At 48.4% G+C, this 22,916-nt stretch overlaps 1 protein-coding gene across 6 annotated transcripts in view; it reads left to right on the forward strand.

Annotated features, from left to right (window-relative positions):
- ROCK2 (Rho associated coiled-coil containing protein kinase 2) overlaps nucleotides 1-22,916 on the forward strand; it is a 345,550-nt gene that overhangs the window by 258,762 nt on the left and 63,872 nt on the right. For all 6 annotated transcript variants that reach the window (XM_063915404.1, XM_063915405.1, XM_063915403.1 and 3 more), the window contains exons 10-13: nucleotides 212-272; nucleotides 4,494-4,585; nucleotides 9,768-9,816; nucleotides 10,495-10,630. In XM_063915404.1, coding sequence (XP_063771474.1) covers nucleotides 212-272; nucleotides 4,494-4,585; nucleotides 9,768-9,816; nucleotides 10,495-10,630 — 338 coding nt within the window. The remainder of the gene's footprint in view (nucleotides 1-211; nucleotides 273-4,493; nucleotides 4,586-9,767; nucleotides 9,817-10,494; nucleotides 10,631-22,916) is intronic.

Genomic DNA, 22,916 nt, shown 5'->3' on the forward strand with positions numbered 1-22,916 from the left:
CCCTGTATCATCTATGATCTAATGGTTTGGAAACCAAACTGTAATCAAAATAGTTTACGCTTCAGTCTCTGATCCAACCTGCACAAAGTGTTTAGAAATCGCTCTCTCTGTGGCCAAGTATTTTTATGAGCAAGAGCTGCTTAATGTCTTTTTCCTTCTTTTGTCTCCTTTGCTGAAATGTTTTGTTGTTGTTTGTTTCCACCCCGCTCAGATTGCTAAGTGATCCTTCCCAGGCCAGAGAGAAGAATTCCTCCATACAACCAATGAAAGAGGTGAGTGCGCATCCAGCTGTAAATACGTAGTGTGTAATTGCTGCACATTTTATAATTAACAATCCTTCCATTCCATGTAATTTCATTATGTGACAATATACTAGCTTTTAGGCGACAAAGCACAGAATTAATAGATGAGCTGGTTTCCAACATCTCTAAATCCACGTGTTAATGCTTTGTGTGCTGGGGGGTGAGTTAGTACTCATTAGGGCTGAATAATACAATTTGGCTAAATGAGGTGTTCTACGTCCTAAAAACATCTAGATGCCCATTCTTATACAGAATGAGCTTATCTTAGCTGCAAATGTCCAATTGCATTTTTATCAAGGTCTGATCCATGTGGACTTCTAGGTATCCTAGACCTAGAAATGGGGCCAACTTAGTTTGTGAACTTCTACTGTAGGTTGGCCTCCTTTTATTGTCACACTCTGTTTATAATGGGTAGTTTAAGGTGTATGGCAGTGATTTTCAACCTTTTTCGACTCGTGGCACACCTAACCAGACTTTAAAATTGCCAAGGCACGCTATCCGTCTCCCAGGGGTGTAGGGAACACATGCATTGGCCCCCACAGTTATCAAACACATTGGCCCCCACGGTATCAAGCCCATTGGACCCCACAGTTATCAAACACATTGGACCCCACAGTTATCAAACACATTGGCCCCCATGGTATAAAACACATTGGCCCCCGCGGTACAAAACACATTGGCCCCCGCGGTATAAAACACATTGGCCCCCGCGGTATAAAACACATTGGCCCCCACGGAATAAAACACATTGGCCCCCAGAGTTATAAATCAAACACACTGGCCCCCACTGTAATTCCACACTGCCCCCCCCCCCCCACAGTAACTCCACACTGCCTCCCCCCTAGTAATTCCACACTGTCTCCTCCCCTGTAATTGTGCACACTGCACTCACAATAATGCCAACCTGCAGTCCTGTTTATTCCGGGCAGGATGAGCAGACAGCAGAGCAGTCCGCAGGCAGCAGCTCACACTAGCAGGCGGGTGGGAATGTGACGTGGCGTGCATGACCTATGTGTCACAGCACGTCACCTAAGGTCACGGGACGGGCAGCGAAAAAGCTGAATACACTGGCTGAGCCCGACGGCAGATGGACTCAAGTATCTCTGACAGGAGAAGGGTGGCAGCGGAGCACTGTCGGCGGGCGCCGGAGCACTATGTAGGACATCTCTGGTGGGCGGCGGGCTGCGGCACACCTGACAACCGCTGGCGGCACACTAGTGTGCCGCGGCACAGCGGTTGAAAAACGCTGGTGTATGGTAGACTGTACCATGATCTTTGGAACTACCATTCCTAAGCAAAGGATCTGAAAATGGCGAAAGAATGTTGAGATTTCCATCATCAAGCTTCAAAAGACAATTAGTTTTATTTTTAATTCCTTTTTCTTTTAATTTTATTGGGTTATTGCAATAGAGAACGCTACACACATCAATGCATAATAATATAAGAATAAATATAAGGTTTGCAATAAAAGGATGTACAAACAAAAAATACAAAACTGACCATATCCTGAAAAATATGAAGACTTTTCTAATCGATGAGGATGAAGACACCAGAACAGCACAGTATAAGACCATCCTATATATTAAAATGCAAACGCTGCTCCTCACCTCTATGGGGGGGAATTCAAGTGTTTTGCCAGCCGGCGGCCACTAGATGGCACGTGCATAGCTGCTGGCACGGACATTACTGTTATGTTGTTCCATCATGTTGATGGGCTGGTAACTAGTATAGAATGAAAATATAAGAAAACTGAAAGGTATCAAGGAAAAAATAAGTAAAAGGGAGAGGGAAGCGAGGGTTGCTCTGTTTCAGGACTCCGGTACCAATAGACTAAAGGTGGGTACACACTAACAGATATATCTGCAGGTCAATTGATCTGCAGATATATCTATGGACGGATCGAGCAGTGTGTTCAGCATACACACTGCTCGATCCGTCGGGGACTGACGTCATGAACTGGGCGGGCGTGTACACACGCCCGCCCAGTTCACCTGTCAATCACCGCCGGCCGCCGCAGCATGTGTACGGGCGGTCGGCCGACCGCCCCGTACACACACAGCGACGTGCCAATATATCGGTAGATATATTGGCCGTCGGCTGTGCTGCGCGGCCGACGCGATACGTCTGTGAACGACGGAGTTCACAGACGTATCGGCCGTACACACTGGCCGACGGACCCGCGATATATCGGCCGTTCAAGAGAACGGCCGATATATTGACCAGTGTGTACGGGCATTAATAAGGTAATTTAACATCTGAGAATGGAAATCACCAGTAGACTATAGTGTGTTTCAGAAAACGCTTTCCTCCTTAAGACAGACTTTCAGTGGATGTAATTAGAGAAGCAGTAAATAAATGTAAACCTTCCTATGAATAAACCACTAATAAGTGTAATGTACAGATTAAATGTAACTTTTCGGGTGACTAGACAGAATGGGGATGGTTTGACATGATGTTTGGATACTAGGGTAATGTGTATGGATAAACGCAACAAATACCAGGGGGTGTACAACTTTCCTATCCCACAAACCTGTAGAGTCGCCTTCATAGCAAACTCCCACCTTCTTTGCCCCATTACCCATTGGTTAGAGACTAAGGGGGTCATTCCGACCTGTTCGCACGCTGCCGTTTTTCGCAGCGCAGCGATCAGGTCACTACTGCGCATGCACCACAATGCGCAGGTGCGTTGTACGGGTACAAAGCGGATTGTTGCTGAGCGATGGTTTTAACGAAGAATCCATTCGCACAGCCGATCGCAAGGAGATTGACAGGAAGAAGGCATTTATGGGTGTCAACTGACCACTTTTTGGGAGTGTTTGGGAAAACGCAGGCGTGTCCAAGCGTTTGCAGGGCGGGTGTCTGACTTCAATTCCGGGACCAGACAGGCTGAAGTGATCGTAGCGGCTGAGTAAGTTCAGACCTACTCAGAAACTGCACAAAATGTTTTTGCAGAGCTCGGCTGCACAGGCGTTCACACACTTGCAAAGCGAAAATACACTCCCCTATAGGCGGCGACTATCTGATCGCCACGCTGCAAAAAGTAGCTAGCGAGCGATCAACTCGGAATGACCCCCTAAGCCCAATACCTTCCCTTTTGATAGGTGAAGAGAGAAGATTCTGGACCTCTCCCACTTCTCACGTCTTCAACGTGACTTTTTGCAAACTGCCACTAGAATGTCAGACAGAATGTGCCCCAGTGGTGTGCCTGCTGCTTGCATTTAGATGTACATTGCTGTTGAGTAAATTTTCAATGTCTAGGTAACGGCCACACAACAATAGCGAAGCATGCAACCTCACATTGCAGCATTTAAAAATTACACTGAAGCATTGGTACATGACACACACATATTTGTACATTCACTAATAAGATATGCACACCATCACCACAGCCTTGGCGAGGAGAGAGTTTCCAGCAGGCTAAACCTTTATTCTCAGTGTCTGACCCTACCCTGTTTTTGCCAAATGTAGCAAAAGTGATTATTTGCTTGCAAACTGTACCCGCTGATGTAAAGGTTGAATAAATCACTCAGGGAGCCACTCAGCCATTTATGGCTGATCTGTATGCTTCTGTTGGCCAGGCTTCTAGCTACCAACACTCCAGCTAAATGTAAAGATTCTTCTGTGCTCTCATAATGGCATAAATTCTGTCTCCACATTTGGAGGTCCTTCTTCCTCCAGAGCACTCAGTGGCTGCTAGACAGACATACGTGTCCCCACTCCCCCTCACAGACCCAGCCAGCACTGAGTCCTGTCAGCACCTGGAGCCAAATAAGCCTGCCCCCCCCCCCCCCCCCCCCCCCTCCTTCCTCTCTCACACACTTGCAGCAACACGTGCTGGCCAATCCACTCACTGTGAAATGAGAACTATCGGGGAGGGGGTGGAGAGGAGCATAGATGGGAAGGTTGGTGGATGCAACTTGTTTTTTATCTATCTAGTGCCAGCATAGACCATAGGACTTTACAGCTGGAAAAAATAAGGTGATAAACTAAGATGGAGGGTTAGCAAGGAGATACAAAGGTAATAGGGCCTGGTCATCAACTTACACTCTATAGGAAAGATATATCCTGCATTAAACATCAGTCTGAACTCACGATAATGTTTTAGATGCTGTGTAAGTAAGTAGAGTATATAACTTGTATGTATATTGTACAATGCCTCACAAATTGTTCTCTCTCTTAATGTGTGTGTAGGCGTCTGCACAGCTACAGAAAACTGTTCAACAGCTGGAGGGGAAGCTCCAGCATGAGATCCAAGCCAAAGACGACCTGGAGCACAAATACAGGTGTGACATGTCCTCACTATATTTACAGTATGGCATAATGAGCTCTTTACTATAAGTTTTACATGGAAAGTAGAAGTCACTAGGAAGTTCTCTGACCCTATCATTACACATAATTGTAGGCACAGTACTTTTATACGGTCCGAGGATGTTGGTACTATATCTGTAATTGTTCCTCTGATGAAGTTGAGTGTTATTCGACAATGAAACGCGTCAGTTACACTACTGTAGGACTGCCACTGGATCGATTATCACAACATACTCAGTATAGTAGTAATTTCCTGTAAGGGGTGCACTTTTGTTTATTCAGATTTTCATGTCATAACTCTCGGTTTTAAAGAAGTCTTTGTTATAGTCTCCCTCCCTCCAAGGAGCCCTGGACGACCAATGAGAAGCCATACTTTCAGACATTGCTGCTTCTTATTGGTCATATAATGTTGGATACTGCAGCCATTTTAAAGTGGTAAACAAATTGTTCACCATTTTAATTGGTAGTACTTCTTACATCTTTCTGGACTGTACTAATATTCGTGAGAATCCAGACTATACACAGATAATGTCACTGCTTCCCTGGTCCATTATAAAAATGGCCTTCTCTGCCACCTTATATAAAAAATGAATACAATTGGCGCTAGAGAGCTGAATATATTCAAAAAGGTTCACACATTTATTAATACATTATAGAAAATTTCAAATGTTGGAACATTCTAAAAACAACTAAAATTGAAGCATGGGCCTATCATAGCACTGCAAATGCAACATTTTGAATTTTCTATAATGTATTAATAAATGTGTGAATCTTTTTGAATATATTCAACTCTCTAGTGCCAATTTTATTCATTTTTTATATAATATTGTGGGGATTAACTATCCCGTTTTTTATTGGCTACTTTCAGTAAAACTGCTCACGATCAGTGCCATGTAAAATTACTTGGTAATTTAATTTCTTGCTCCTCTGCCACCTTATAGCATCTGCTATGGGTTATGTTACATTTGTACACCACAAATATTATTATTATTATTATTATTGTTAATATTATTATTTATTTATATGGCGCCACATGGGATCTGCAGCGTCGGGTTACAGAGTACATAAACAAATAGGCAAAACAAGAAAACAGTGACTTACAGTTCAAGACAATATAGGACAAGTACAGGGTATCAGCAGACGACACTGAAATAAATATAAGTGGCAGAAAACTGGGAGATTTGGTGCCGTCGAAGGAAGTATTGAAAAGAAGCTAGGTTAAGTCAGAGATGTAGAAGCATATGAGGGAAGAGGGCCCTGCTCGTGAAAGCTTACATTCTAAAGGGGAGGGGCAGACAGGGGTGACACAGATGGGGCTTATTTTATTAAACTATGTAAGTAGCACAACCAGTCAGATATTGCGATTCACTAGAGCAGGCCTGGCCAACCTGTGGCTCTCCAGCTGTTGTGAAACTACAAGTCCCGGAATGCCCTGCCAAAGTTTTACTACTAGGGAATTTTAAAACTGTGGCAGGGCATGCTGGAATATGTAGTTTCACAACAGGAAGAGAGCCACAGGTTGGCCAGGCCTGCACTAGAGTGTCCATACCCACTTACACTATTACCATAGTCCAGAATTATAGCAATGACAAAAGAATCATGTGCTGACAATATGAAAAGAATGATTCCAGTTTGTGTATTAGGTGGTGTTTGGGCAGACGAGGGCGACCCTTCTAGTTCCAGTTAAACCAATATATTTAATTATAGAAACACACCTATAATGTGATCATTGGTGACCCTAGGCTTTCTGTCAGTTGGGGCAGACATTTAGTCCTGCACCCTTCCCTGTCCTCATTCCAATTATTAAAGGTATTAATAGTTTTACCTTGACATGATTTTCATGAGAGGCAGCAGGTATTCAGCCAACGTATTATTTACACACAAATTACAATTGTACAAACTGAGTATTGCTAAGTCTAAAGGCCATTACTCACTCCTTCTTCTAGATCTATCTGCTCCATTTGTCACTGTTGACCACTCTCTTCTCATACAAACACTACAATCCCCAGGTCTTCAGGTTCTCAACCTACCTATCTAATCACTCTTTCAGTGTCCACTTATCGGATTCCACCTCCTCTTTGCTACCTCTATCAGTTTACCTCAAGGCTCAGTCTTAGGTCCTCTGCTTTTCTCTATCTATACCACATCTCTTGGCAAACTAATCAGCTTCTTTAGATTTTGATACTTAAATCTACCTATCCTTCCCAGATTTGTCACCATCGGTATTGTGCCGTGTCACTGAATGCCTCTCTGCCATTTCATCTTGGATGTCATCTCGCCAGCTCAAACTTAATCTGTCTAAAACACAATATTTCCACCGACCAATAGCAATTACCAACCTGATTTCTCTGTCACTGTTGATAACTCGACAACCAACCCTACCCCACAAGCTCACTGCCTAGGTGTCGAATTGAGATGCAGGAGCTAGACGGGTGAGAGCCGCGGGCAGACTGGGCAGAGCAGTGCTACAGCAGCGGCTATATAGCTGCTGCTGTAGCAATGCTCTCCCCCTTCTGCCCGCTGCTTTCCACTATTTTTTATTGTTGTTCGTTGTACTATCTAAAAATTATATCCAAGATATTGCTAAAACTGTAATCCATGCTCTCATTATCTCCCGCATTGATTATTGCAATAGTCTCCTTACTGGTCTTCCCCTAAAGAGACTCGCACTACTACAATCTATTTTGAATGGAGCTGCGAGGCTGAATCTCCTAGCTAGACATTCATCGTATGCTGATCCGCTCTGTCAGACCCTCCATTCGTTACCTGTACTCTACCGTATCCAATATAAATTCCTTTTACCTACTCATAATGGTCGGGTACACACTGCTCGATCCGTCGTGACTAACGTCACAAACTGAGCGGGCATTTACACGTGCCCACCCAGTTGAGCCCTTAATCATCGGCGGCCTCTGCAGCATGTGTATGGGCGGTTGGCTGACCGCCCGTACACACACAATGCCACACCAATATATCTGTAGATATACAGTATTGGTCATCGTGTGTGGTCAGCAGGGCTGACGCGATATGTCTGTGAACGATGGCGTTCACAAACATCGTTGGTACCCATTGGCCAACGGGCTAGCGATATATCAGTCGTTCAATAGATCGGCCGATGTACGCAGCTTAAAGCTATTGACCAAACTGCAGCAACTTATAACTCTTCACTTATCTCAAAGTACGAGGTATCTTCTTACCCGACCTCTCTGTTCTGCACCTCATCCACACGCATTATTCGCTCCCATTCACGATTACAGGACTTTTTCGGGCTGCACCCACTCTGTGGAATGCTCTCCCATGCACAACAAGACGTTCTTCTGGTCTCCAAACCTTGAAGCACTGCCGGAAGACTCACCTCTTCAGGCAATTTATCATATTACAGAACCACCCACATAGGGGTATATTCAATTAGGGTCGGATCCATTCCGACATGCATTTGTCGGAATGGTTCCGACAACCCCTATTCAATCTCATCTCAATTCGACTTTTAAAAAATCGAATTGAGATGAGGGACCCAGAGGAGGAGGGGGGGAGCCGCGGTGACAGCCGCGGGCAGACTGAGGAGAGCAGCGCTACAGTAGAGCTGCAGGAGGTTGTCGCACAGCCGCCTGACCTCACGGCAGTGTCCACCTGGCTCCAGCAAGCGTGACCTCACTTGCTGGAGCCAGGTGGACGCTGCCGTGAGCGGCGCGGCTGTGATACATCCTTCTGCAGCGCTGTGCTGTAGCGCTGATCTCCCTTGTATGCCTGCGGCTCCCCCCCCCCCCCTTTTTCCTCTGGGTCCCACATCTCAGTCCGACATTTTTTAATGTCTGACTGAGATGGTTGGAAACGGGGCCAAATCCTGTCGAATTTGGCCCCGTTTCACTCAAAAGTACGTGAATCAGCAGCTATACCGCCGATTCACGTACTATTCAACAAGTCGAATTCCACGACTTGTCGCATAAAAACTGCTGGGACTGAATAGGTCGAATCACGATTCGACCTTTAAAAGTTGAAAACTGCTGTTTTTTCGTTTTTGACCCTAATTGAATATACCCCATAGTCTCCATATGCTATCCTACCCAGTAACATCCCCTCTGTTCAGCCCACACATAACTTTACTCTTTCTACACTCACTCATCCCACTGACCCCAGGGCAACATCGCTGTGTGACCATCATACAGCCCAACAAGAACCCTTGCAATCTGGCTGGGCCAATATGCAATTGGTAGCACATATCCTTGTGTGTCAGTGCCTATTTCCCTATAGATTGTGAGCTTGTGAGCAGGGCCTTCCTAACTCTAGGGTTGTCTTATTTCCTAGTCTTGTTTTATACTATTTTGTTCCCATTTGTAAGGTGGAAATGCTGGTGGTATATAAGTAACTTAGGGGTCTATTCATGAAGCAGTGAAAAGTGTGGAGAAATGAGCCAGTGGAGAAGTTGTCCGTGGAAACATATCCGCATTGAAGTAACCTATATATAATTTACATACTATACATTTGTATGGAGCAGCTGATTGGTTGCCATGGGCAACTTCTCCACAGGCTCACTTCTCCGCTCTTTTCACTGCTTCGTGAATAGCCCCCTTAATACATAAATAATAAATGTATAAATAGCTACAAACTGAGCAATCTTATTATAAAATACCCCACTACTTTTCAAAAAGTACATTGGTGTTAATGTTTTATGTATTTTTTTTTTCCAAACAACTTTATTTGAATCATTTTTTCAAAGATACAAACAATATATGTTTACTCTTTCTGCTGACAACTTAGTAATAACGAGGATCAAATACAATTAGCCTATAAGTGAAACATACTGAGACAATTGTGCGTTAATATATCGCAGGCATTTTATGCAGCGATTACCAAGCTTTATTACTAAGATGTGACTATGTAGCAGGAAGAAGCTGGGGCGGAGGTCATAGGCTTGGAGGGCCACTTATTGCATATCACTGGCCTACTAGGTCCTGATTCTCTAGGTGTGGATGCTGGCAGGGATGAGACAGAATTTTTATAAAATTCAATATACAGTAATTTGCTGTTTCAGTTTATTTTAATAAATGTAGGTAGATAACTATAGATTACTTTGCAAGTATGATGTTATTAATTTGTTGCAGTGATGCTTAGAGTGATATCATGCAAGTTAAGTCTCTGTATGTTAATGCTTCCTAGGTCTGTGAATTCTCGCTTAGAGAAGACGATGAAGGAGCTGGATGAAGAGGTAATTTCTGCAGTGTTATCGGAGATTGCAGATAGGTCTTCTGCCTTGTGTATACGATACTATCCCCTTCCCTGCGTATACCAAACAGGGGTCCTGAGTCAGAAATGTGGGCTCTTGCATTAGCAGCTGCGATCCTGTACGCAGCGGATGTGCGAAAATATGCAAATGACACAGGTGCATGGATTTCTATTGCGTCTTCCACTGGCGGCTTTGCAGATCCAAGCAACTGTGTACAAATACGCAGCGGCGGTCACAGATCCCTCCATAATTCACTCTTTAAAACCTGTGGTCTCGCAGAATGGCTGTGGGAATTGAGCCACTGGAGCCATGTTTTTTTACAAGCGGGAACAAAGTTGTCGGCTAAGACAAGACTGCGATTTTGCCTCCACTTCCCGTTACCTCCCCCAAACTTCACCCTTCCTGTCGATTACACTGCGAAAAGACTCTCAGCATGCGACCACAGTAATGTACTTTGACGCGTATACAGTGCGACCACTTAGACGCGTGTGCAGATTACAGATAATCGCTCATCGGCATATTGCACACCTCCAAATCAGGCCTAGAGTCATAAGCCAAATCACAAGTAGGAAATCACAGCTTCACCTCCATTATACACTTTTATATACACACTTTTATTAAATTTGGGATTCTTACCATTCCCGTTCTCCCTGCCGACAGATGAATTCTCGGAAGAACCTGGAGTCTAGCAGCCGCCAGCTGGAGCGCGAGAAGGCTCTCCTGCAGCACAAGAACGCAGAGTACCAAAGAAAAGCAGAGAACGAGGCCGAGAAGAAGCGCAGCCTAGAACATGAAGGTTTGTGTGCTGTGTGGTATGTGCCAGTGCCTGTAATGCAGCAGCAATGGCCAATAACCGGGAAAGTTACCTTTCATATATATCAAGGGTTAACAAGGTACAGGAAGGAGACCACTTAACTGGCATGGACAGATTTCATGCAAATGCGTCGTCCACCCTATCCCCCCGTTTTTAACGAGGAGATCCGTTCTGCAGATGTTCATCTCCTATATATTTGCCTTAGTCTGTGACTCTGTGCCCGTAACGCTGGGCGGAGTCACAGAGCTGGGCGGAGTCAACTGCATCTGCTGCAGGGAGCTACCCCATACCCAGCGCCAGCAGCAGTCAGGTGCAAGACCCTACCTTACAGTATAGGAGGTGAGGATGGCCACTAGCTGCCGGCTGCTGTGCCTGTGCCCCCCCCCCCCCCAATCACCTGTGACAGCGGGCTGTGTGCTGTGCAGTGCGGGTCCCGGAAAGGGGGCGGAGCTACAGCGTCACGAAGGGGAGGAGCTACACGGAATAGAGGGGCGGAGCTACACGGGACCAGACAGCTGAACAGTGGTGGAATCAGCATTGCAGTGACGGCCAGCCAGACTTGGTAAGTGGAGGGTGAGAGAGAAATGTGTGTGTATATAGTGTGTGTGTGTGTGTGTGTGTGTGTGTATATAGTGGGGTGTGTGTGTGTGTGTGTGTGTGTATATATGGTGGGGTGAGTGTGTTTGTATATATGTGTGAATTGTGTGTGTGTGTGAGGTATGTCTGTGTGTGCGCACTTTATGGACGCCCCTGCTGGGGGGGCCATTACATGCAAGGACGCTACTAATATAGGGGGGGCATTACGTATAAGGACGCTACTACTATAGGGGGGGCATTACGTTTAAGGACGCTACTACTATAGGGGGGGCATTACGTATAAGGACGCTACTACTATAGGGGGGGCATTACGTATAAGGACGCTACTACTATAGGGGGGGCATTACGTAAAAGGACGCTACTACTATAGGGGGGGCATTACGTATAAGGACGCTACTACTATAGGGGGGCATTACGTATAAGGACGCTACTACTATGGGGGGCATTACGTATAAGGACGCTACTACTATAGGGGGGCATTACGTATAAGGAGGCTACTAATACTGGGGGGCATTACATATAAGGACGCTACTACTGGGAGGGCATTACATGTAAGGATGCTACTACTACTGGGGGGGCATTATGTATAAGGACGGTACTACTACTGGGGGCACATTATGTATAAGGATGCTACTACTACAGGGGTGGCATTACGTATAAGGACGCTAATATTACTGTTGGGAGGCATTACATATAACTGCTACTACTACTGGGGGGGCATTATGTATAAGGACACTACTACTATTGGGGGGGCATTATGTATAAGGACGCTACTACTACTGGGGGGGCATTATGTATAAGGATGCTACTACTACTGGGGGGGCATTATGTATAAGGACGCTACTATTACTGTTGGGGAGCATTACATATAACTGCTACTACTACTGGGGGGGCATTATGTATAAGGACACTACTACTATTGGGGGGGCATTACGTATATGGACGCTACTACTACAGGTGGGGCATTACGTATAAGGACGCTACTACCTGTACTACGGGTGGGGCATTACGTATAAGATGAATAAGATTGTGCTACATTGTGGCGTAATTTTAAATGGGGGTACTATTGTGTGGCCATGCCCCTTAGTTGTGAGACCACACCACTTTTCCCGATGCACAACAAAGGAATATGGGAGGCCGCAAAATTCATAGTTTGCAGGGGGGCGCCGAACACCCTAGCACCGGCCCTGGCCACCAGTAGCAAAAGTACACCACGGCCACTGACACTATCTGCAGGGAGGGGAACAGCGCTGATATGGAGGGTACTTGCAGGCAGCGAGTCGCCGCCCGCAGCTCCTCTCCCACCTACACACCATACCTGCCGCCTGACACCCACACCCCAGGGAGAGGGCGCTAGCTCAGGCACCGCTAGATCAGCATCTGCAGCATACACACAAGGGCTGCCATGCTCAGTGGCAAGCGGTGCGGAGCATGTGCAGCGGGACAGCGCCAGGACGGGACACGCACTAATCAACATTGCTGCTGGGCCGGAGCTCCCTCCGTCTGCAGCCTAAGGACGCGCGCCGCACCTCTCCAGGGAAACACCATGCCTGCCCGCCCACAGGGCTCCGGACGCTTACCTATGCTCCGCGATCACAGCAGCTGACGCTGCCATGCAGGATAGAGGAATGACGCCCGTCAGACGGGGCGGACAGTGTGCGGCGGAACGGGGCCAGGAAGGAATGCTGACCCGACCCATTGCTGCTGGGTCTGAGCTCCCTCCCTCTGCAGTCACCATCTCACAGCAGCAGCCTGGAGGTTAGTGGCCACCATGACCCGCACATCCTTACCTCACACATACCTCACACATACCTCACATATACCTCACATATACCTCACATATACCTCACATACCTCACACATGAGAGCAAAGGTACACACACTGTGACATCACACCTGTAGCCCACCCCTATATCTGCTAAGTACTCCCCGTCACTATGCCCTGTCACCCTCATCCTGCTCTCTAACTGCCTGTCTGTGTACTGGCCTTCACCCCTCTTACACCATCACCAACCCTCACTAACTACCACAGAGACTATGTGCACTGATATCTGCCCCTCCACCACCTGCAGCGCCCCTGGACCCCTCCCCATCCCCCGCAAACCCCCGCACCTGCCCCTCCACCACCCGTGGCACCCCCACCCACTGCGCCTTCGGACCCACTACCCCACCCGCAGTGTCTTCCAATCCCCTCCCCCATCTGCAGCAGCCCCTCCCCCATCCGCTGCACCCCCGGACCCATCCCCTGCACCCCCACCCCTCCAGCAACCGCAACACTTTCGGTCCCACTACCCCACCCGCAGCACTCACCCCACCACCAACCACTCCACCTGCGGACCCCCTACACCACCTGCTCCTCCACCACCTACAGCCCCTCCCGATCCACCGCACCCTCACCCCCCTCCCTCCCTCCCCCACCCGCAGCGCCTCCAGGCCCCCTACCTCACCCGCAACACCTGCACCCTTCTCCACCAGCAGCGCCTCCGGAACCCCTCCCCCATCCGCAACAGCCCCTCCCCCGCCTCCCCCACCCACAGCACCCCCACCCCTCCCGCATCCCCTGACCCCCTCCCCATCCGCTGAACCCCCGCACTCACCCCTCCCCCATCCGCTGCACCCACTGACCCATCCCCTACACCCCCACCTCTCCAGCAACCGCAACACCTTCGGACCCACTACCCCACCCTCAGCACCCACCCCTCCACCACCCACTGCACCTCCGGACCTCCTCCACCACCCGCTCCTCCACCACCTGCAGCCCCTCCCCATCCACCGCACCCCCACCCGCAGCGCCTCCAGGCCCCCTACCTCACCCGCAACACCTGCACCCTTCCACCCTGCAGCGCCTCCGGAACCCCTCCCTCATCCGCAACAGCCCCTCACCCGCCTCTCCCCCACCCACAGCACCTCACCTCTCCCACACTCCCGGACCACCTTCACCATCCGCTGAACCCCCGCACCCACCCCCTATCCCACCCGCGCACACACCCCTCCACCACCTGCAGCACCTCCAGACCCCCTCCCCCATCCACCACAAATCCACACACCTGTCCCTCCACCACCCGTGGCACCCCCACCCACAGCGCCTACGGACCCCACACCTCAACACACACGGACCCTCCCTCCTCCGGACCCCTAACCCCATTCACTGCACCCCCCCCTCTCCCACCCGCAACGCCTCCACACCTCCTACCCACCCGCCACACCCTTTCCCACCCGCAGTACCTCTGGAACCCCTCCCCCATCCAGCCCAGCATCTGCCCCTCCCACACCTGCCCCTCCCCCACACACAACACCCCCCCGGCCCCCACCCCCGGTACCCACCCGCGGCGCCTCCAGACCCCCTATGCCACCCGCCCCTCCACCACCTACATCACCTCCGGACCCCCTCCCCCATCCGCCACACCCCGCATCTGGCTCTCCCCCGCCCGCTGCACCTTTGGATCCCCTACCCCACCCACGCAGCAGGCCCTTCCCAATCCGCATCGCCTACACCATTCGCAACAGCACCGCTCCCGCCACTCCCCCACCCACATTACCCCCGCATCCACCCCTCCCCCACCCACCGCGCCCCCTGCACACCTCCCCCATCCACTGCACACCAGCACCCACCCCTTCCCCATCTGCAGCGCCTTCGGAACCCCTCCTCCATCCGCAACAGCCGTGCAGCTGCCATCCCCCACCTGCGACACCCCTGCTCCTATCCCACCCACAGCGCCTTCATACCCCCTCCCCCATCCGCGGTCCCCACTCCCCAAACCCCTTCCTGTTGCAAGGGACTACGCCCCCTTCACCATCGGAAGGCCTTTCATTGTGCAATATTCAAACACTAACAAAACTAGGAATGCAGGGAATACTCCATATATTGAACCCCAGAAAGGCGTGCAGGGGTTAAAGGGGCGTAGCCCCTTCCGACGGTGTGAAGAGCGCCCGTAGGGCGCGATGAAGCACCTAGTAATATAATGTTTAAATATTTAAAAAAATACTTTTTCAACTTTATTAAATAAAATAAATTTTTTAAAACAATATTCTTAACGCTTTTGAAGTGAAAATTCGTCGGTTAAGTGGTTATTTAATGAAAGGAAGAGAAGTACAGAAACACAAGGACATGCGCTGAGACTGGGGGGAGGTAGGTTCAGGGGGGATGTAAGGAAAAATGACTTCATAGAAAGGGTAGTGGACGAGTGGAATATCCTCCCTGCAGAGGTGGTAGAGGCTAAGACAGTGCAATTTAAACATGCTTGGGATAGGTATAAGAATATCCTTACAAAGAAATAAGGATTAAATAAGGTTAACTAAAAGATAAAAAAGGGGTAGACTAGACTGGCCAAGTGGTTCTTATCTACCATCATATCCTATGTTTATATAAGGTATGGACACCTCATTGGCATTCACTGGGGGGGGGGGGATTTGCATCACTGGGGGTGAGAGCAGTTAAGAATCCATCTAGTATTTATTCTGATCTGATTTAAAAGTTTTTTTATTTTTCAGACTTAGGATAGCATTATGCCTTTCTCTATCGTCCTAGTGGATGCTGGGGTTCCTGAAAGGACCATGGGGAATAGCGGCTCCGCAGGAGACAGGGCACAAAAAGTAAAGCTTTTCCAGATCAGGTGGTGTGCACTGGCTCCTCCCCCTATGACCCTCCTCCAGACTCCAGTTAGATTTTTGTGCCCGGCCGAGAAGGGTGCAATCTAGGTGGCTCTCCTGAGCTGCTTAGAATAAAAGTTTAAGTTAGGTTTTTTATTTTCAGTGAGTCCTGCTGGCAACAGGCTCACTGCTACGAGGGACTTAGGGGAGAAGGAGTCAACTCACCTGCGTGCAGGATGGATTGGCTTCTTGGCTACTGGACATCAAGCTCCAGAGGGACGATCACAGGTACAGCCTGGGTGGTCACCGGAGCCGCGCCGCCGGCCCCCTTGCAGATGCTGAAGTCAGAAGAGGTCCAGAATCGGCGGCTGAAGACTCCTGCAGTCTTCTAAAGGTAGCGCACAGCACTGCAGCTGTGCGCCATTTTCCTCTCAGCACACTTCACACGCGGTCACTGAGGGTGCAGGGCGCTGGGGGGGGGGCGCCCTGGGAGGCAAATGTAACCTATATAAAGGCTAAAAATACCTCACATATAGCCCCCAGAGGCTATATGGAGATATTTAACCCCTGCCTGATTTCTCTAAATAGCAGGAGACGAGCCCGCCAGAAAAGGGGCGGGGCCTATCTCCTCAGCACACGGCGCCATTTCCTCTCACAGCTCCGCTGGTCAGGACGGCTCCCAAGTCTCTCCCCTGCACTGCACTACAGAAACAGGGTAAAACAGAGAGGGGGGGCGAATTTATGGCGATATTTTGATATAACAAAGCAGCTATAAGGGAGCACTTATTATAAGGCTATCCCTGATATATATATATAGCGCTTTTGGTGTGTGCTGGCAAACTCTCCCTCTGTCTCCCCAAAGGGCTAGTGGGTCCTGTCTTCGTTAGGAGCATTCCCTGTGTGTCTGCTGTGTGTCGGTACGTGTGTGTCGACATGTATGAGGACGATATTGGCGTGGAGGCGGAGCAATTGCCAAATATGAGGATGTCACCCCCTAGGGAGTCGACACCAGAATGGATGCCTTTATTTATGGAACTACGGGATAGTGTCAACACGCTAAAGCAGTCGTTTGACGACATGAGACGGCCGGACAATCAATTAGTGCCTGTCCAGGCGACTCAAACACCGTCAGGGGCTGTGAAACGCCCTTTGCCTCAGTCGGTCGACACAGACCCAGACACAGGCGATGACTCCAGTGGTGACGGTGACGAATCAACCGTATTTTCCAGTAGGGCCACACGTTATATGATTTTGGCAATGAAGGAGGCGTTACATTTAGCTGATACTACAGGTACCACTAAACAGGGTATTATGTGGGGTGTGAAAAAACTACCTATAGTTTTTCCTGAATCAGAAGAATTAAATGACGTGTGTAATGAAGCGTGGGTTGCCCCTGATAAAAAGCTGATAATTTCAAAGAAATTATTGGCATTATACCCTTTCCCGCCAGAGGTTAGGGAGCGCTGGGAAACACCTCCTAGGGTGGACAAGGCGCTAACACGCTTATCTAAACAAGTGGCGTTACCCTCTCCTGAGACGGCCGCACTTAAAGATCCATCAGATAGGAGGATGGAAAATATCCAAAAAAGTATATACACACATGCAGGTGTTATACTACGACCAGCTATAGCGACTGCCTGGATGTGCAGTGCTGGGGTAGTTTGGTCAGAGTCCCTGATTGAAAATATTGATACCCTGGACAGGGACAATATTTTACTGTCGTTAGAACAAATAAAGGATGCATTTCTTTATATGCGTGATGCACAGAGGGATATCTGCACACTGGCATCACGGGTAAGTGCTATGTCCATTTCGGTCAGAAGAGCTTTATGGACGCGACAGTGGACAGGCGATGCGGATTCAAAACGGCATATGGAAGTTTTGCAGTATAAAGGGGAGGAGTTATTTGGAGTCGGTCTATCAGATTTGGTGGCCACGGCTACAGCCGGGAAATCCACCTTTCTACCTCAAGTCACTCCCCAACAGAAAAAGGCACCGACCTTTCAACCGCAGCCCTTTCGTTCCTTTAAAAATAAGAGAGCAAAGGGCTATTCATATCTGCCACGAGGCAGAGGTCGAGGGAAGAGACAGCAACAGGCAGTTCCTTCCCAGGAACAGAAGCCCTCCCCGGCTTCTACAAAAGCCTCAGCATGACGCTGGGGCTTCTCAAGCGGACTCGGGGACGGTGGGGGGTCGTCTCAAAAATTACAGCGCGCAGTGGGCTCACTCGCAAGTAGATCCCTGGATCCTGCAGATAATATCTCAGGGGTACAGGTTGGAATTAGAGACAGATCCACCTCGCCGTTTCCTGAAGTCTGCTTTACCAACGTCCCCCTCCGAAAGGGAGACGGTTTTGGAAGCCATTCACAAGCTGTACTCTCAGCAGGTGATAGTCAAGGTACCTCTTCTACAACAAGGGAAGGGGTATTATTCCACTCTTTTTGTGGTACCGAAGCCGGATGGCTCGGTAAGGCCTATTCTAAATCTGAAGTCCTTGAACCTGTACATAAAGAAGTTCAAGTTCAAGATGGAGTCACTCAGAGCAGTGATAGCGAACCTGGAAGAGGGGGACTTTATGGTATCCTTGGACATCAAGGATGCGTATCTCCACGTTCCAATTTACCCCTCACACCAGGGGTACCTCAGGTTCGTTGTACAAAACTGTCACTATCAGTTTCAGACGCTGCCGTTCGGATTGTCCACGGCACCTCGGGTCTTTATAAAGGTAATGGCCGAGATGATGATTCTTCTTCGAAGAAAAGGCATATTAATTATCCCATACTTGGACGATCTCCTAATAAGGGCAAGGTCCAGAGAACAGCTAGAGATGGGATTAGCACTGTCTCAAGAAGTGCTAAAACAGCACGGGTGGATTCTGAATATTCCAAAATCCCAGTTAATGCCGACAACTCGTCTGCTGTTCCTAGGGATGATTCTGGACACGGTTCAGAAAAAGGTTTTTCTCCCGGAGGAAAAAGCCAAGGAGTTATCCGAGCTTGTCAGGAACCTCCTAAAACCAGGAAAGGTGTCTGTACATCAATGCACAAGAGTCCTGGGAAAAATGGTGGCTTCTTACGAAGCAATTCCATTCAGCAGATTCCACGCAAGAATTTTCCAAAGGGATCTGTTGGACAAATGGTCAGGGTCGCATCTTCAGATGCACCTACGGATAACCCTGTCTCCAAGGACAAGGGTGTCTCTTCTGTGGTGGTTGCAGAGTCCTCATCTATTGGAGGGCCGCAGATTCGGCATACAGGATTGGATCCTGGTGACCACGGACGCCAGCCTGAGAGGCTGGGGAGCAGTCACACAAGGAAGAAACTTCCAGGGAGTATGGACGAGCCTGGAAACGTCTCTTCACATAAACATTCTGGAACTAAGAGCAATATACAATGCTCTAAGCCAGGCAGAACCTCTGCTTCAAGGAAAACCGGTGTTGATCCAGTCGGACAACATCACGGCAGTCGCCCATGTGAACAGACAGGGCGGCACAAGAAGCAGGAGTGCAATGGCAGAAGCTGCAAGGATTCTTCGCTGGGCAGAGAATCATGTGATAGCACTGTCAGCAGTGTTCATCCCGGGAGTGGACAACTGGGAAGCAGACTTCCTCAGCAGACACGATCTTCACCCGGGAGAGTGGGGACTTCATCCAGAAGTCTTCCACATGCTGGTAACCCGTTGGGAAAGACCAATGGTGGACATGATGGCGTCTCGCCTCAACAAAAAACTGGACAGGTATTGCGCCAGGTCAAGAGATCCGCAGGCAATAGCTGTGGACGCGCTGGTAACGCCTTGGGTGTACCAGTCGGTGTATGTGTTTCCTCCTCTGCCTCTCATACCAAAAGTATTGAGAATTATACGGCAAAGAGGCGTAAGAACGATACTAGTGGTTCCGGATTGGCCAAGAAGGACTTGGTACCCGGAACTTCAAGAGATGATCACGGAAGATCCGTGGCCTCTACCTCTAAGGAGGGACTTGCTTCAGCAGGGTCCCTGTCTGTTTCAAGACTTACCGCGGCTGCGTTTGACGGCTTGGCGGTTGAACGCCGGATCCTAAAGGAAAAAGGCATGCCGGAAGAAGTCATTCCTACTTTGATTACAGCAAGGAAGGAAGTAACCATGCAACATTATCACCGAATTTGGCGAAAATATGTTGCGTGGTGCGAAGATCGGAGTGCTCCGACGGAGGAATTTCAACTGGGTCGATTCCTACATTTCCTGCAATCAGGATTGTCTATGGGTCTCAAATTGGGATCTATTAAGGTTCAAATTTCGGCCCTGTCGATTTTCTTTCAAAAAGAATTGGCTTCAGTCCCTGAAGTCCAGACCTTTGTTAAGGGAGTGCTGCATATACAGCCTCCTGTGGTGCCTCCAGTGGCACCGTGGGATCTCAATGTGGTTTTGGACTTTCTAAAATCTCATTGGTTTGAACCACTAAAAAAGGTGGATTTGAAATATCTCACATGGAAAGTGACCATGCTTCTAGCCCTGGCTTCGGCCAGGAGAGTGTCAGAACTGGCAGCTTTATCTTACAAAAGCCCATATCTGATTTTCCATTCGGACAGGGCAGAACTGCGGACTCGTCCGCATTTTCTCCCTAAGGTGGTGTCAGCATTTCATCTGAACCAGCCTATTGTAGTGCCTGCGGCTACAAGTGACTTGGAGGACTCCAAGTTACTGGACGTTGTCAGAGCATTAAAAATATATATTGCAAGGACAGCTGGAGTCAGAAAATCTGACTCGTTGTTTATATTGTATGCACCCAACAAGATGGGTGCTCCTGCGTCTAAGCAGACGATTGCTCGTTGGATCTGTAGCACAATCCAACTTGCACATTCTGTGGCAGGCCTGCCACAGCCTAAATCTGTAAAGGCCCACTCCACAAGGAAGGTGGGCTCATCTTGGGCGGCTGCCCGAGGGGTCTCGGCATTACAACTCTGCCGAGCAGCTACGTGGTCAGGGGAGAACACGTTTGTAAAATTTTACAAATTTGATACTCTGGCTAAGGAGGACCTGGAGTTCTCTCATTCGGTGCTGCAGAGTCATCCGCACTCTCCCGCCCGTTTGGGAGCTTTGGTATAATCCCCATGGTCCTTTCAGGAACCCCAGCATCCACTAGGACGATAGAGAAAATAAGATTTTACTTACCGATAAATCTATTTCTCGGAGTCCGTAGTGGATGCTGGGCGCCCATCCCAAGTGCGGATTATCTGCAATAATTGTACATAGTTATTGTTAACTAATTCGGGTTATTGTTGAAGGAAGCCATCTTTCAGAGGCTCCGCTGTTATCATACTGTTAACTGGGTTTAGATCACAAGTTGTACGGTGTGATTGGTGTGGCTGGTATGAGTCTTACCCGGGATTCAAAATCCTCCCTTATTGTGTACGCTCGTCCGGGCACAGTACCTAACTGGAGTCTGGAGGAGGGTCATAGGGGGAGGAGCCAGTGCACACCACCTGATCTGGAAAAGCTTTACTTTTTGTGCCCTGTCTCCTGCGGAGCCGCTATTCCCCATGGTCCTTTCAGGAACCCCAGCATCCACTACGGACTCCGAGAAATAGATTTATCGGTAAGTAAAATCTTATTTTCCCATGCATGTTTCTCTCTGCTGCAACTTGCTGTCCCATCATCCATTACTATTTCATTGAAGTATTTTGTCCTGGCTGTCCCATCATCCATTACTATTTCATTGAAGTATTTTGTCCTGGCTGTCCCATCATCCATTACTATTTCATTGAAGTATTTTGTCCTGGCTGTCCCATCATCCATTACTATTTCAGTGAAGTATTTTGTCCTGGCTGTCCCATTATCCATTACTATTTCATTGAAGTATTTTGTCCTGGCTGTCCCATCGGTATCCGGACTCCAGGTCGACAGCACAACGGTAGACACACCTTATGTCGACGCCAATTGGTCGACACACCTTAGGTCGACATGGTCAAAAGGTCGACATGGAAAAAGGTCGACATGGAAAAAGGTCGACATGAGTTTTTCACAATTGTTTTCTTTTTTTTGAACCTTTTCATACTTAACGATCCCTGTGGACTACGATTGGAACTGTAAAGTGTGCCGAGCGAAGCGGTAGCGGAGCGAAGGCACCATGCCCGAAGCATGGCGAGCGAAGCGAGCCATGCGAGTGGACGCGGTGCACTAATTGGGGTTCCCGGTCACTCTACGAAGAAAACGACACCAAACAAAACATAAAAAACTCACGTCGACCTTTTTCCATGTCGACCTTGTTCCTGTCGACCTTTTGTCCATGTCGACCTAAGGTGTGTCCACCAATTGGCGTCGACCTAAGGTGTGTCAACCTTTGTGCTGTTGACCCTCAGTCCCAGACCCGTCCCATCATCCATTACTATTTCATTGAAGTATTTTGTCCTGGCTGTCCCATCATCCATTACTATTTCATTGAAGTATTTTGTCCTGGCTGTCCCATCATCCATTACTATTTCATTGAAGTATTTTGTCCTGGCTGTCCCATCATCCATTACTTTTTCATTGAAGTATTTTGTCCTGGCTGTCCCATCATCCATTACTATTTCAGTGAAGTATTTTGTCCTGGCTGTCCCATCATCCATTACTATTTAATTGAAGTATTTTGTCCTGGCTGTCCCATCATCCATTACTATTTCATTGAAGTATTTTGTCCTGGCTGTCCCATCATCCATTACTATTTCAGTGAAGTATTTTGTCCTGGCTGTCCCATCATCCATTACTATTTCAGTGAAGTATTTTGTCCTGGCTGTCCCATCATCCATTACTATTTCATTGAAGTATTTTGTCCTGGCTGTCCCATCATCCATTACTATTTCAGTGAAGTATTTTGTCCTGGCTATCCCATTATCCGTTACTATTTCATTGAAGTATTTTGTCCTGGCTGTCCCATCAGTATCCGGACTCCAGGTCGACAGCACAAAGGTAGACACACCTTAGGTCGACGCCAATTGGTCGACACACCTTAGGTCGACATGGACAAAAGGTCGACATGGAAAAGGTCGACATGGAAAAAGGTCGACATGAGTTTTTCACGATTGTTTTCTTTTTTTTGAACCTTTTCATACTTAACGATCCACGT

Source organism: Pseudophryne corroboree, chromosome 4 (assembly GCF_028390025.1).
Source record: "Pseudophryne corroboree isolate aPseCor3 chromosome 4, aPseCor3.hap2, whole genome shotgun sequence".
NCBI classification, from domain to species: Eukaryota; Metazoa; Chordata; class Amphibia; order Anura; family Myobatrachidae; genus Pseudophryne; species Pseudophryne corroboree.